A 16,030-nucleotide genomic window follows, 5' to 3' on the forward strand; every position below is an offset into this window, starting at 1 on the left:
ATTACAATATAAAAAGTTGGAAAAGTTTGGGTTTTGGATTATACTTCCAAATTCAGTTGATTTTTTTTCATGTCAGGAGTGACTTGAGAAACTGCAAGTCGCTTCTGGTGTGAGAGAATTGGCTGTCTGCAAGGATGTTGCTCAGGGGATGCCCGGATGTTTTGATGTTTTTACCATCCTTGTGGGAGGCTTCTCTCATGTATTATAACCATCAAACTTCAAATAAGCAGTCCTGCCGGCACAAGGGTTTAACCCACTGCACTACGGGGGGCTTTATTCAGTTGATAGACTCTGGGAATAGTAGCTTAAAAAAAAAGGAATCCTCATCTATTTCACTCTTTTTTTAAAAAAGAAATAAATTGTGAATCTACTATTGTTTCTTTTTTGCGACTGTAAAGCATCCTTCCTTTTGTTGAATACAAACTCTATAAATGTAATGAAAGAAGTGGGTTCAATTGTGCTTTATAATAGAGGATAACATTTACAAAGAAAGTACTTGTTAACCAGTGGAAGTGCTTTTTGCTGTACTCCTTAGGACTGATGCACTGAATATGAGGATTGTAGTGCTCAAATCCCCAAAGAAACTAGAAACTACACAGTTGTACTATAGATTTCCCAAACCTGTTGCTACCCAGATCTTCTATAGCTCCAAATCTCAGAGTAAGACCCACTGCTTGTGCTTACTCTATAGATCCTGGTGTCCTTTGGTGGGTGAAGTCTACAAGGGCTGGCTTTACAATATAGATATCAGAAGCGGCTAATGCCCGAAACGTAGATCCCTTGGCTAGGGAGAATTACCTTCTAGTTTCATATTTACTACTTCTGAGGAAGGTCAAATTGCAGGCAATGCCATGATAGCTCTAAGCAGGTTTGGATGACACTAATTGTTTAGAATAGATCTAATTATTTAAATCTCTTTCTGTCTGGCTTTCAGCTTCCTGAGGTTGGGACATAAATTGCTTTTGTAGCATCCTGGATGGCTTACATTACGGAACAAATGGGATTTTTTAATCTTTACAGTGATTCAACCCACTCTTGCCACCCTCCCTTGCATGTGCTCGGATGGGCTCCCCCAAGTCCCTCCTTTCATCTCCTCACCTTCAGTATCTCCTCTTTTAACACACTCCTTCTCACCATACACCTGATTGCTTCCCCAGCAGCTAAAGCAACTTTGGGTTGCTGTGAGTTTTTCGGGCTGTATGGCTATATTCCAGAAACATTCTCTCCTGACATTTCACCACATCTATGGCAGGCATCCTCAGAGTTGTGAGGCCTGTTGGAAACTAGGCAAGTGAGGTTTATTTATTTGTGGAATGTCCAGGGTAGGAGAAAGAACTCTTGTCTGTTTGAGGCAAGTGTGAACATTGCAATTGATCACCTTGTTTAGCATTGAATAGCCTTGAAGCCTGGCTGCTTCCTGCCTGGGGGAATTCTTTGTTCAGAGGTGTCAGCTCTCCCTGACTGATTCCTGTCTGGAATTCCCATTTTCAGGGTGTTGTTCTTTATATACTATCCTGATTTTATAGTTTTTTAAAATACTGGTAGCCAGATTTTGTTTATTTTCATGGTTTCTGTTGAAATAGTCCACATGCTTGTGGATTTCAATAGCTTCTCTGTGTAGTCTGACATGGTGGTTGTGAGATTGGTCCAGCATTTCTGTGTTCTCAAATAATATGCTGTGTTCAGGTTAGCTTATCAAGTGCTCTGCTATGGCTGAGTTTTCTGGTTTTCTAGTCTGCAGTGCTTTTCATGTTCCTTGACTCGTGTTTGGGTGCCGCGTTTGGTGGTCCTAGGCTTTGAAGCTGCAAGGGCATTCAATGCTAATCAAGGTGGCCATTTTTTTTCAAAATCCAAGTGTCACAGGGACAGAAAGTGAGGTGAAATCTTCTGAACAAGGGCAGAGACCACAAAACAAACACCACAGGTGTATTAACCCTTCCCTATGCTATCCAAAATTAAAAGAAATATTTTGACTGGAGTTATACTTAAAAGTGTACCTGTTCTAATTTATATACAAATTCAACTTAGAAATAAACTTACAGAACGATCTTGTCGGTAACCCGGGGACTGCCTGTATATTTGTTCAAAAAGCACCAGTGCTATTACATCAATGTCATGGACTCTGCAGATGGAGGCCTTTAGAATCTGTGAGGCTGCAAATCTTACTTACTGTTCAGTCCTTCTTTGTTGACTATCGTTGTGCTTCCAAGCGCTTCATAATATTGTTGATTACTCATCAGGGTATGCATGCCAAGAATAGCTACACAAGAGAAAAGAAAATAAACAAATCAGTGGAGCAAAGTAACTGATTTTCCTTTCTTGGGAAAGTAATGGTTTGGCCAACACACACAGCAGCCTAGAAAAAAGCCCGAAACAGCAGTGATAAATGGTTTTGTTTTATTTCTATTTCAAAGGCAAGGAGGTTGAGGCAGAGGATAATTCTAGAAGACCCAGAATGCCGGGTGAAGACCAATACAGTTCACATGATAACAACCAATATGAGCTCCCCTTTTCCCCCATAGTCGCTTTTGTTGAATGTAGGCAGCTTTTTTTTCAAGTAGTAATTTACTGTAGCATGTTGTTCTTCTGGATCTCTTTCCCATTTAGTGAGCCAATTGTCTGTGCATTCTGCCAAAGGTTAAGGAGATTTTTACGCAATTGCTTAGACATTTGAGAGAACAAATTATAAAGGCAGTAAACTTCTTCACACCATTTGGCGGGACGTCCAAAGGACAAGCTCAACAAATGAGTTACATACACTTCATATCAAGTTACCAGTGGGCAAATGGCCAGCAGCATTTGCCATATGGGACGTGAGCCACCCGCAGAATTTATAAGGGCCTGACAGAAATACTTGAGAAGCCTCTCCAAATAGATAAGCAGCTGGACTTTGTTTGGTTTCAAAGTTAGTCTACACATTCACACGATCACTCTATGGAGTGCATTTAGCAGCACATAGAAACATTACAGTCTAATAAAGCCATATCCATCCTCAGAAGGCAATGCTCTGGCCACATGCAGCATACTATATAGCTGTGAACCTATAGATGAGATATTTGTCATGACTTTAACCTGATATTAATGGAAATAACTGATTATTTCTGTACTTTCTAATCAATTAGTTACACACATATTGCAGTAGGTGCTACAGTCAATTCTCCACATTGGCTGGGGCTTGGGGCACAGGACCTCTGTAGATACAAAAAGCCATTCTTTGTTGTATAAGAGAGTTCTTGATGACCAATAATTTTCTAAGCACATTTAAATGCACACCAAGGGGGGAAACAACTAGACAGAGACTGCATTTGACCTGATATAAGAATTTCTAACCGATGTTTTGCTCTCAAATAACATTTTATTTCCTAATGTATCCTAGGGACTTCTGTAAGCATGTGCTTTAAACACTTACTGTAAGCCTAAACTCCATACATGCAATTATATCCTTGTGAAAGTTATTTAATGGCATTCCATTAGAGCTTCAGGCAAGCTAGCTCCCATAGCAAAGCTTTTTATTCATTAAATAAAATTGTGCTGGTACAGCTGTACCAAAAGCTCCGACTTTATTTTCTTGCTGCAAATGTTTGCAATCATAGGACAGGCCGCCTGTCAATCATCATTAAGTTTGGTTCCGCCCTTCGTTCAGGGCTCTGGGAGGGGAGGAGCCATTTTTAAGTCTGTCTCACTTAGGAAGCTAAGCTATAGGACGTAGACCAGCTCGTCCCGTAGAAAAGCTTCATATCTCAAGCATATCTGGGGATATAGAACATCCGAGAAACCAGAAACAGAAATTCCAGGGGAAAAGTCCCAAAAGCTCTGGCTGAGAGCTTATAGCCTCTCAGCCTCACAGCTCCTGAGGGAAACAGTCCTAAGTCTCTAAAGACTCAAAGAGAGAACAGCATCACAGATCCACGGAACCCCAGCTGAAACATCTGCAAGCCATGGTTGGTAGGTCCACTTGATACCCAGATGCATTTGGAATCGGTAGTGGGTCCCACATCAGCCAGGCCCATTTTGATAGACAGCCTGGGAGAGGTTATAAGAGGGTTTTCACAGTTATCCAAAGCCAGTTGCCTGCCCGCTGGGGACAAGACTGAAAGGGCCAACAGTTTATTAAGGAAACTTTGAAGTGTTATTTGACTCCTTGAAGATTTATTATTTGTTCATCAATAAAGACTTTGTTATCTCATTAAAGACCCAAAGGACTATCCTTGTTCAGGAAAATTCTCAACCTGTCTTTCGAGGCGCCCTGGCTTCCCGCTGGGCATAAAGTATACGTCCTATACAAAGACATAGTATACGTCCTATACAAAGACAATAGTTACAGGCCCAGCGCGTGACAGAACAAAAATGTAGCATACAAACGTTAATACCTGCCTTGCTGTCACCACAATGTAATTCATGACATAGCCTACACAGAAGTCAGTATTACATACCACCAATATGGATCCTGCCTCCAAACAGAATAATTTGAAGGCTTGTGGGATACAAATAGAAAGGCTGTTATAACTCATGATTTGTTTCTATGTCTGAACATGAGACAACAAACAAGCTCTTGATTCTGTAACACACCAGTCTACATTGTACACTATTTATTTACAGCATTTATATTCTTCCCTTCTCACCCCGAAGGGAACTCAGGGCGGATCACATTACACATATAGGCAAACATTCAATGCCTTGACATAGAACAAAGACAAGACAAATGCAGGCTCCGAGCTGGCCTTGAACTCATGACCTCTTGGTCAGAGTGATTGGTCTCAGCTGGCTGCTCACCAGCTTGCACCACAGACTATTTGTCCTGCACTGCAAGACTGATGTACGGTGTTTGGATCCACCTGCACTAAAAGCCCCAAATAGATGACATTAAAGGCAGGACTGCACTGAAGCCCCAGCACAAAGTGGAAGGAACATGAATTACTGCTGCACAAGAGAAAGCCTGATGCTGCCACATCAATGTTGGGAAGTCCCTATTGGCACCGCTATAATTGACATGACTCAATGATATGAAATCTTGTGAGTTGTGGCTTTAGTTTTCTCTGACAAAGAGTGCCAGTGCCTCACCAAACTACAAGTTAAACATGAGCCAACAATGCGATGTGGCAGCTAAAGAAGCCAATGAGATTTTGGCTTGCATAAAAAGGAGTATAGTGTCCAGATCCAGGGAAGTCATGCTACCCCTCTATTCTGCCTTGGTCAGACCACACCTGGAATACAGTGTCCAATTCTGGGCACCACATTTCAAGGGAGATGTTGACATGAGACTAAAATTATCAAGGATCTGGAGAACAAGCCCTATGAGGAGCAGCTTAAAAAGCTGGGCATGTTTAACCTGCAGAAGAGAAGGCTAAGAGGAGACATGATAGCAATGTATAAATATGTGAGGGGAAGTCATAGGGAGGAGAGAGCAAGCTTGTTTTCTGCTGCCCTGGAGACTAGGACATGGAACAATGGCTTCAAACTGCAGGAAAGGAGATTCCACCTGAACATTAAGAAGAACTTCCTAACTGTGAGAACTGTTCAACAGTGGAACTCTCTTCCCCAGTGTGGTGGGGGCTCCTTCTTTGGAAGCTTTTAAACAGAGGCTGGATGGCCATCTGTCAGGGATGCTTTGAATACGATTTTCCTGCTTCTTGGACTGGATGACCCATGAGATCTCTTCCAACTCCATGATTCCATGATTCTATACAGTTCCCAGCGTTCCATAGCACTGAGCCATGGCAATCGAAGTGGTGTCAAACTGCATTAATTCTATAGCGTAGATGCGTCCTATGTTAATTCTCCATCCTGGAGACACATTATTGGCTTGAGAACTTGAAGCCTCTTCTGGGTCAGCCTTCCTCGGGATGTGGAAACTGGCAATGACATTTATTCCAGAGGAATGTTCTGGTGAGGCCTGTGGAGAGCTGGAGGCAGCAATACCCATCCAGCCAGGGCCTGTTGGCTGCTTGTACATCAGCTTTGTCCATACCAGAGTGTGCCATCCAGAATAAGGTGTAAATAAGCTGGCAGACTGCAGATAGTACAGCCTTACACTTCAAGTGAAGGATACTACTGATAAATAGGTGTCTACATCACAATCAGGTGGAGTCAGCCAACGTTGATCTCTGCTGCTTTTGTGTGAACTGCACTTTCCAAAAGTGATGTTAATGTTAGCTGTTGGTGCTGTTTTACATTGCTAGTCAAAAGCAGGGGACAAGAGAAAATGTAGATTAAGAAATCTACATCTGCAATGCTGGAGTGGAGAGAACAACAACCACCATATTGGCTCTTCCTGTCATCCTGTTTCTCTTGCCTAGGGAGCTCTGAGTTTTAAAAACAAACTCCCAAATATTTATAGACAAATGTTCAGCCACAAAGGAAACTACATTAACCTTATATTTCTAAACCTTTGGTCCTTGCACAAAATATACCTTTTTGCGGTAGGGGCGGCAGATAGACAAGGGGCGGTAGACAAGATAGACAAAGCAAATATTGCCTTCTTGTTGTGATTTCTAGACCAGTGGCTCTCAAACATATCTACTGTCAGTATTTTTTTTTCCGATTCTGAAATCCAAGTATATTTGCTAAGGGCTCTGTCAGCACCACAGATTTTTAAAATCATATTTTCAGCCTTCTTTCTTAGTTTGCAATGGATATCATCTAAATCTATCAGGCCTTGTTAGTGACATTCTCAAACAACAAATACACCTAAGACTGCATCTAATGCTCTCTTGCAGCTGCCTGTCTCCGGGGAAGCCTGGTAGCAGTGGATGAATTGTCTTTCAAAGAGGCTTATCTCCTGTGATATTTTCAAATACTGTAACTAAGAAGCCTAGGAAAACCATTGGGGAAAACGTGTCAAAAATATGAATGTAGACAATTTCCAAAAAAAGGGATTCACTAAAGCTGAAACTTTGCTTCTCTTTCCAAAGAACAACAAGCCTTCTCTTTCAAATAGTATCTTAATTCTTTCCTTAGCCAGAAGCTCCCAAATTCCAATATGACTCCAAGACAAGGATAAAATCCTTTCAGAATAACTACTCATCTGAAAAGCTATTTCAGCATTACTCTTCTAAATTAAAATTGGAATACTACTCAAATATTAGAAATTATACTTTTAGAATGTGTTACGTGTGTGACGGACTACACTGAGAATGGCTATCAGTAGAAACTAGTGTTGCTAGCACCCACTTCATTGCAACAAATATAGTCCATAGCAAAACTCAATCAGAGATACAACCAGCAGTTTCCTTTGAGGGCAATTATTTATATTGTTTCTAATCACATTCAGTTTAAATAAATAAATAAATAAATAATCTTTATTTATACCCTGCCCCCTCTCCCCAAGGGACTCGGGGCAGCTAACAAATGGGAAAATGATCCACGCCCGCAAGTGAGAAGGAGGAGGAAAGGACAGAGCAGTATATCATGCAACATATGGGAGGCAGCCCTCCTCTAGGAATGGGGTAGGGCCTTTGTTTATTTATTTATTTATGCATGCTAGTAATGGTTTCATGCCATTTCAAAATTAAGGCACACGTACATTTTCTTGAGAGAGGAGGGACATTTTAGCCTTCTTTTCTCATAATTTTCTATTGTTGTTCTTTTGCTGCTTTTCAGAATTAACATATTTCAGAGGATAATCGTCACACACTTTTTTTTGATTTCAAAAATTTGGGGGTTTTTTGTCTTCAGTCTTGTAATTTTATTTATTTTGTGTCAAAAGCATTGCATAATAAATAAGTTTAAAAGCGATAAAATAAAGGAATCACAAACAGCTAAATGGCTTTAGACCAAAAGGGGGCAATCTTGTAATCATAGCAGTGGTAAATCTGTTCATGACTACAGTATTAACAGTATTGTCACTCAACCCAAAGAAGTACTGCAATGCTATAAACCACTGTTTCTTAATCGGTAGGTCCCAAACCCAAATGGGGTCCTCTTAGCTCGGTGTGGGGTTGCAAAAAGTTTGACAACAGTAAAACAGGGGCCGCAATAGCGCAGCGGATTAAACCTCTAGCTGCAGGAAATCTGCTGACCGGAAGGTTGGCAGTTCGAAGCTGTGACTCGGGGTGAGTTCCCAATATCAGCCCTAACGTCTGCCAACCTAGCAGTTCGAAAGCATGCAATGCAAGTAGATCAACAGGTACCGCCTCGGCAGGAAGGTAAAAGGGTGCCCTATGCAGACATGCAGACATGCCAGCAAAACACGACTGGAGATGTTTATGGACAACAGATTCCTCAGCTGGGAAAAATGAAACAAGAGCACCTCCCCATGGCTGCACTTGAGCATCGCCTCCAGGCATTGGAGATGAAAGGGGAAGGCCTTTACCTTTGTCCGTCTGTGTATTGTATGTCATTGTTGTTTCCTGTGTAATAGGCATTGAATATTTGCCTTATATGTGTATACTGTAATCCACACTGAGTCCCACCGGGGAGATTGTGTATTATCAAAGCTGTTATTATTATCATTATCATTATTATTATTAAAAGATTTCTGAACACCACCTACACTTACTTGAATCTGTTAGCAAGAAGGTTTAGTGTTTACAGTGGACTCTGCAGAAAATACTTCAGCTGTACTTCATCAAAAGGAAATATGTCTTTGTTTAGCAAGTCTTGCATATTTGCTTGTTATCAGCAAATGTTTTAATTTTATATCTGTTGCATATACAGTAGAGTCTCACTTATCCAACACTCGCTTATCCAACGTTCTGGATTATCCAACGCATTTTTGTAGTCAATGTTTTCAATTATCATGATATTTTGGTGCTAAATTCGTAAATACAGTAATTACTACATAGCATTACTGTGTATTGAACTACTTTTTCTGTCAAATTTGTTGTATAACATGATGTTTTGGTGCTTAATTTGTAAAATCATAACCTAATTTAATGTTTAATAGGCTTTTCCTTAATCTCTCCTCATTATCCAACATATTCGCTTATCCAACATTCTGCCGGCCTGTTTACGTTGGATAAGCGAGACTCTACTGTATCTAAATACTCAGTCATGTAAAGATTTCTCAGGAGAAAAGGGGTCACAAAAAATTTCTCAAGCAGAAAGGGGTCATGAGTCAAAAAAGTTTAAGAAGCCCTACTCTAAACAAGCCACACAAGTGGTTAAAAAGGGTGGTGCTCCTCTTGAAAGAACTGCTTTTAAAAGGGTGTTTTTTAAATACTGCAATATCACGATTTTCAAAATGGTTGCACCCCACTTTGTTTGGTCAAAAAAATTGGCACAAAATCTGCAACGATGATGTGAAATAATGATATGATGAACATTAAGCTAGGAGGGCATATACTGGCCAAACACCAGCCCACAATTTCAAGTACAAATTGAAACTCCACATGAGTGAATGGGAAGAGAAAACGCTAGCTTGCCAGTTTACATCTGATGAAGAGTACCTTAGGCAGGTGATGAAGCAATATTCTGACCTAATGAGTAAACCCCAATTCACAATCCAGACAGCTTTTGCAAATACAAAATGAACAAGCAGCAAAACAATTTTGGACAACGGCAGAGCAGCAGGCCTAATGCAAATTTGCATTCCTAAAACAGGGCCATGAGGTCACCCGCACGGTTCTCTTACAGTCCCTCTGCGGCTTCTAATGTGATGGATGATTTCATGGGAAAATGGGAGGAACAGGCAGCAGGCTGGAAAAAACAGACATAGTTTAAGCAGGAGGGGATGGTTCAGTAACTATGGAATGAAAAAAGGGAAAAGATGAAGTGAAATGGTTGTTAATGTGCACTTATGGAAGATAAGCCAAAGCAACTTCAGCTAGGTTTTCTTGATCCTAGGCTCATGTTAGAGACAAGGATGAAAATAGCAACTGCATGTCATCCTCCAGTTTCATAACTCTTAAGTAATAATCTCTGTGAGACATGCCGGGACTCCACATCTAACTACTGTTGCTATTGCTGCGAGGGAAGGGAGAAGGAAAATTCAGACTCATAACATATATAAGGAAAAAAAAAAACAGGGGACAGAAAAGATAGAAAGTGCAGATGACATGCAGTTATGATCATCTCTAATCTGGTCTTTACACAATCTTTGGAGACAAAGGAAAATATGTCAATCAGGAGCAGATGCAGACAACATATTTCTCCTCCAGCAGTAATTATAGTAGGAACATTCACATGTTCACATCACTAAGTGATTGGCACATATCTCTATGGGCTAGATCTTTACTACCAACTAATCCCTGTCCATCTACAGCTGCTTAGTAAGAGAAATTGCCAGCTTCTAGGCAAAGGAAATTTAGTATAATGCCAAGTTTTTAATTTTGTTTGTGGTTTTTCTATACATTATAACTGCATTCTCAATTCACTTCTGACATGATAAATGAAGCAAGAGAAAAAACACTGGACTTCACACTATGTAATCAGTTAATCAGCTGGGTTGCTGTGATTTTTCTGGGATGTATGGCCATATTCTAGAAGCATTATCTCCTGACGTTTCATCCACATTTATGGCAGGCATCCTCAGGGGTTGTGAGGTATACTGGAAACTAGGCAAGGGAGGTTTACATATCTGTAGAAGGTCCAGGGTGGGAGAAAGAACGCTTGTATGTTGGAGGCAAGTGTGAATGTTGAAATTAATCACATTGATCAGCATTTGATGGCCTTGTAGCTTCAAGACCTGGCTGAAACAATCAGGGCCAGCTAACACCTCCCAACAAGCAGCCAGGCCTTGAAGGAGATAATGCTTCTGGAACATGGCCATACAGCCCGGAAAACTCACAGCAACCTAGTGATTCTGGCCATGAAACCTTTCGACAACAAGTTGATCAGCTATTATCTATGTCTGTGTCCTGCTGTGTCACACCCTTGGCCATGATATAGGTGCAATTGATGGCAGTATCTGAAGCTGAGAAGAAATCTGTTATAACTTTGCTGATCATATGAGCTAGTATCATATTACAACACAATAACAAACATTATAATACCAAAATTAAATGCAAGGAATTATAGTGCTAGAGGTATATTGCTGTAACACCATACAGATGCAACAATCATTTTTTAACAGGACTATAGTGTAATCATGCTAATGGGTGGGTGTGAATTTAGTTTGAAAATAAACAATTACAGCAATTACAAATAATTATAGCATTGCAATTCTATTTAATTTTCAAATACAGCATTAAAAGTTGTTGTATATAATTAAAATATGGGTATATGGAACAGCACTCACTGGAATGGTTATAATAACCAATTTGTGTTAGCACTACAATTCTATTTAATTTTCAAATACAGCATTAAAATTGTTATATATAATTAAAGATGGGTATATGGAACAGCACTCACTGGAATGGTTATAATCAATGTGTGCTAAATTCTGTTGTGATGTATCTTTATCCACATAACAGCTGCATTCTTTTAAAAATTCAAAAAGGAAAAGCTAAACACATCTGCTCTTTTATGTTTATCTCTGAAAGTTGGACTTTCAGCTGACTTCGAAAAGACAGAAGAACCAAAGGGGGAAAAAATAGAATGATAATGGGTTGTGGTGAGTTGGCTATGTTCCAAAAGCATTCTCTCCTGACATTTCACCTACATCTATGGCAAGCATCCTCAGAGGTTGAAGGGTCTCCTCAACCTCTGAAGATGCCTGCCATAGATGTGGGCGAAACGTCAGGAAAGAATGCTTCTGGAACATCGCCATACAGCCCGGAAAAATCACTGCAACCCAGTGATTCTGGCCATGAAAGCCTTCGACAAAATGATAATGATTGGTTAACAGTATCAAGTAAAAAAAAAAAAGCAATGAATGGTGATTTCACACTGAAACCAGAGTGGTAGCACCCAGGTTCTTTAGGTTCTTTCCAGACTTAACAGCCTGTAAGGACTGCCAGGGAAATCTGTTCTTTCTTCTTGGATTTGAGGTAGATGGAGTTCTGCTGATTTCTGAATACTCCTCCATATGAAACACTATGTACTAACATAAGCAGTAACTGCATTACAATAAGCCACGTCCCTAGATCCTTGCATTTTACCTGCAATATCACAGAGTTCAGCGTCTGAGGCATTTGCTAAGGCTTCCTCCAGTTCTGGTTCCAGAGTAACACTCTCCAAAACAGGATCGATAGCTTTTTGCTTGGGGACCCAGATTTTTCCTATTAAAAAAAAGAAAGTGGTGTCAGCTCATTCTAGCAGGTTTGCAATCATTTTGATGATGGAGGTCAACATTCCCTGCTGCTTATGTCTTTATCTGACAGCCTTGTAGCCACTTAGTAGGATGTACAGGACTGGAAAGAAAAACCAATACATTCCACTAGTAAAGTGATACTTTATGTTATTTTAGCACTGGTTTAGCAAAAACATGGGATATAACACTGTATGTAGACACTAACTCTGTAACGGCCAAATTAAGTGTTATTTTAATTGTATGGTTAGCTATCACACTTGGAGAATATTAAGTCAGGATTTTTCACAGGGAAATAATAATAATATATTTATTTATATTCCACTCTATCTCCCCGAGGGAACTCAGAGCAGATTATAGGTACATATATACGTCAAACATTGAATACCATTATACAATTGGCAGAGACAGACAGTACATAAATAGAGGCAGGCTTCCCTCTTTCAATTTTGGCATGTGGCGGAATCGTCGGCGCGTTTTTACTTTTTGTATTGTACTATGTGTTTATTTTATGGGTTGTTTTAAGCACTTTGTGTCACATGTAAGCCGCTCAAGTCCTTTTGGGGAGGCAGAGTACAAAAATAAAGTTATAATAATAATAATAATAATAATAATAATAATAATAATAATAATAATAATAAATGCAGACTGTGCAAGGAAACCGACAAAACCATTGATCATATCCTCAGCTTCTGTAAGAAAATCGCACAGACAGACTACAAACAGAGGCACAACTATGTGACCCAAATGATTAGTTGGAACTTATGCCTCAAGTACCACCTCCCAGCAGTAAAGAACTGGTGGGATCACAAACCTGCAAAAGTCTTGGAAAATGAGCACGCAAAGATACTGTGGGACTTCCGAATCCAGACTGACAAAGTTCTGGAACACAACACACCAGACATCACAGTTGTGGAAAAGAAAAAGGTTTGGATCATTGATGTTGCCATCCCAGGTGACAGTTGCACTGACGAAAAACAAGAGGAAAAACTCAGCCGCTATCATGACCTCAAGACTGAACTTCAAAGACTCTGGCAGAAACCAGTACAGGTGGTCCCGGTGGTGATCAGCACATTGGGTGCCATGCCAAAAGATCTCAGCTGGTATTTGGAAACAATAGACATTGACAAAATTACAATCTGCCAACTGCAAAAAGCCACCCTACTGGGATCTGCACGCATCATCCGAAAATACATCACACAGTCCTAGACACTTGGGAAGTGTTCGACTTGTGATTTTGTGATACGAAATCCAGCATATCTATCTTGTTTGCTGTGTCATAATAAAATGACAATAATAAAAATTATTCAGGGGTGCCTTTTACCTTCCTGCTGGAGCAGTGCCTATTTATCTACTCACATTGCTGTTTTCAAACTGTTAGGTAGGCAGAAGCTAGGCTTTTGGGGAGAGTTCACCCCGTTCGCGGCTTGAACTGTCAACCTTTTGGTCGGCAAGATTTTTTTTTAGCTGGCGGTTAACCTGCTATGCTAGCTGCGGTACACAGAGTTTCATCTCCCAGCCAATTAAAACCAATAGCAGAGAATGAAAAGTTATCATGAATGACAGAGGGAGATCCCCTCTCCCCCACCACTCGTTATTCTTTCTTGACATGCCTGAGATTGGTGTGAGTGATATTGACATACATTTCTAAAGCAAAAGATTCAAAACTCTGCTAAAATTAAAGACACTTGTACAATCTGAGGGCCCTTCCACACAGCTGAATAAAATCCCACATTATCTGCTTTGAACTGGAATATATGGCAGTGTGAACTCAGATAACCCAGTTCAAAGCAGATATTGTGGAATTTTCTGCCTTGATTTTCTGGGATATAGGGCTGTGTGGAAGGGCTGGAGTGTTATCCACAGTTATGGAACTACAATGCCAGGAACCAATTTAGATATAGGGCCATCCAGTACTCAGAACCATTGGTCTAGTACAGCCAACCAACTTTTCTTAAGCTGCTCTTGAAAATTTACCACTGACCTCCTCTGAATTGGGGAAAGCAGCTCTCCTAAGCAAATTGTTTCTCCTGTTCTAGCTGTTTCACAGAAAAAAGGTAAAAAAATCTGCGGGAAAGGTAGGAGGCAAACAGAATTGCTCCTCTTCAAACTTCTTCAGAGAAAAAAAGGTAGGAGGGAGAAGCTCAAAATAGAAAGGAACTCCTTTTTCTAGATCCTGAAGGCTAATACTGCTTACTGTTTCTGAGAGGGAAAATACAGCATGACCCCTGAAGGGTACATTTCATGTGGATAAGTGAAATCGCAGTTATCAGTAAACCCTATTGAATGAACAACGTTTTTCATGTATGCCGCTTTGAATCCTACCCATGGGAGAAAAGCAGGATAAAAACAAATAATAATAAATCCACAAATTGACCATAGAATCATACTGGAGACCTAGAAAATGCCTAGAAAGGACACCTCTTTAGACATGAAATTGTGGGTATCGCGTATGGATATGTCTTCTTTAGTGTCCTTATCCTTTCTTCTTTCTGAAGGAGTTGGTCCAACAGAGCTATACACATATTAGTATACAGTGCAAGGTCGTGGCAAACATTATGGGATTTCCAGAAAAATATAAGTTCTATTGTATTTTCCCCAAACTTCTTGGGAATTAAACTGGATGTCCCAGATGTAAAGGAGAAGAAAGAAAGCTACCAAGAAAACAGAATTCTAGATTTCTTATAGGCAATTTCAAATAATGAATGGAAGTTCTTTGGGAAGGCACATTTTTTGATGTATGGTAAGGACTTTTCATCCCTTTACTCAGGAACTACCGACCAATCTCCCTCTTATGTCATCTATATAAAGTCTATGAGAGGATGCTATTAAATCGACTAGGACCTGTTATCGAACCCAAGCTTATTGCACAACAAGCAGGTTTCAGACCAGGGAAAAACTGTACAGGTCAAATTCTTCATCTGACTGAGCATATCAAGGAAGGCTATGAGAAAGGCTGCATTACGGGAACAGTTTTTGTGGACCTTACGGCAGCCTATGACACGGTGCAACATAGAAAAATGCTGCATAAAGTCTACCATATCACCCGGGACTTTGATTTTACAAAAACTGTCCAGACCCTCCTAGAAAACCGCAGCTTCTATGTGGAGTTTCAGGGCCGGAAAAGCAGATGGAGGAGGCAAAAGAATAGTTTACCCCAAGGCAGCGTTCTTGCACCAACCTTATTTAATATCTTCACGAACGATCAGCCACAACCACCACTCACAAAGAGCTTTATATATGCTGATGACCTTGGCCTTACAACACAAGCGAAAGATTTTGAAACAGTTGAAAACCAACTCACTAATGCCTTGAAAGACCTCTCCAGCTACTACAAAGAGAACCACCTGAAGCCTAACCCTGCCAAGACACAAGTGTGTGCTTTCCACCTACGTAACCGTGAAGCCAACAGGAAACTGAAAGTTACTTGGGAAGGCCAAGAGCTCGAACACTGTTTCCATCCTAAATATCTTGGTGTCACCTTAGATCGAACACTAACATATAGGAAACACTGCATGAACACCAAGCACAAAGTAGCTGCACGCAACAACATCCTGCGGAAACTGACTGGCAGCGCATGGGGTGCAGACCCACAAGTAATAAGAACATCAGCCCTGGCCTTGTCTTTCTCAACTGCTGAGTACGCCTGTCCTGTCTGGCAAAAGTCTGCCCATGCGAAGCAGGTGGACATAGCACTAAACGAAACATGCAGAATAATCACAGGATGCCTTAAACCTACACCTGTTGATAAACTCTACAAGTTAGCTGCCATTGCCCCTCCTGACATGCGACGGGAAGTTGCTGCTAACTGTGAGAGAAATAAGGTTGAACATTGTGAAAGCCACCCACTGCATGATTATCAGCCTCCTCTCACCAGACTCAAATCAAGGAAGGGCTTCATGA

General features: G+C 40.5%; 2 protein-coding genes across 3 annotated transcripts in view; one reads left to right on the forward strand and one right to left on the reverse strand.

Moving 5' to 3' along the window:
• Positions 1 to 16,030, forward strand: part of tstd2 (thiosulfate sulfurtransferase like domain containing 2) — a 225,189-nt gene that overhangs the window by 45,493 nt on the left and 163,666 nt on the right. The gene's annotated exons all lie outside the window — the stretch shown is intronic.
• The window catches only part of tmod1 (tropomodulin 1), an 80,761-nt gene that overhangs the window by 22,869 nt on the left and 41,862 nt on the right, over positions 1 to 16,030 (reverse strand). For both annotated transcript variants that reach the window (XM_016996939.2, XM_003226551.4), the window contains exons 5-6: positions 11,979 to 12,098; positions 2,171 to 2,260 (exon numbers count right to left, since the gene is read on the reverse strand). In XM_016996939.2, coding sequence (XP_016852428.1) covers positions 2,171 to 2,260; positions 11,979 to 12,098 — 210 coding nt within the window. The remainder of the gene's footprint in view (positions 1 to 2,170; positions 2,261 to 11,978; positions 12,099 to 16,030) is intronic.

Source organism: Anolis carolinensis, chromosome 2 (assembly GCF_035594765.1).
Source record: "Anolis carolinensis isolate JA03-04 chromosome 2, rAnoCar3.1.pri, whole genome shotgun sequence".
In the NCBI taxonomy this organism is placed as follows: domain Eukaryota; kingdom Metazoa; phylum Chordata; class Lepidosauria; order Squamata; family Dactyloidae; genus Anolis; species Anolis carolinensis.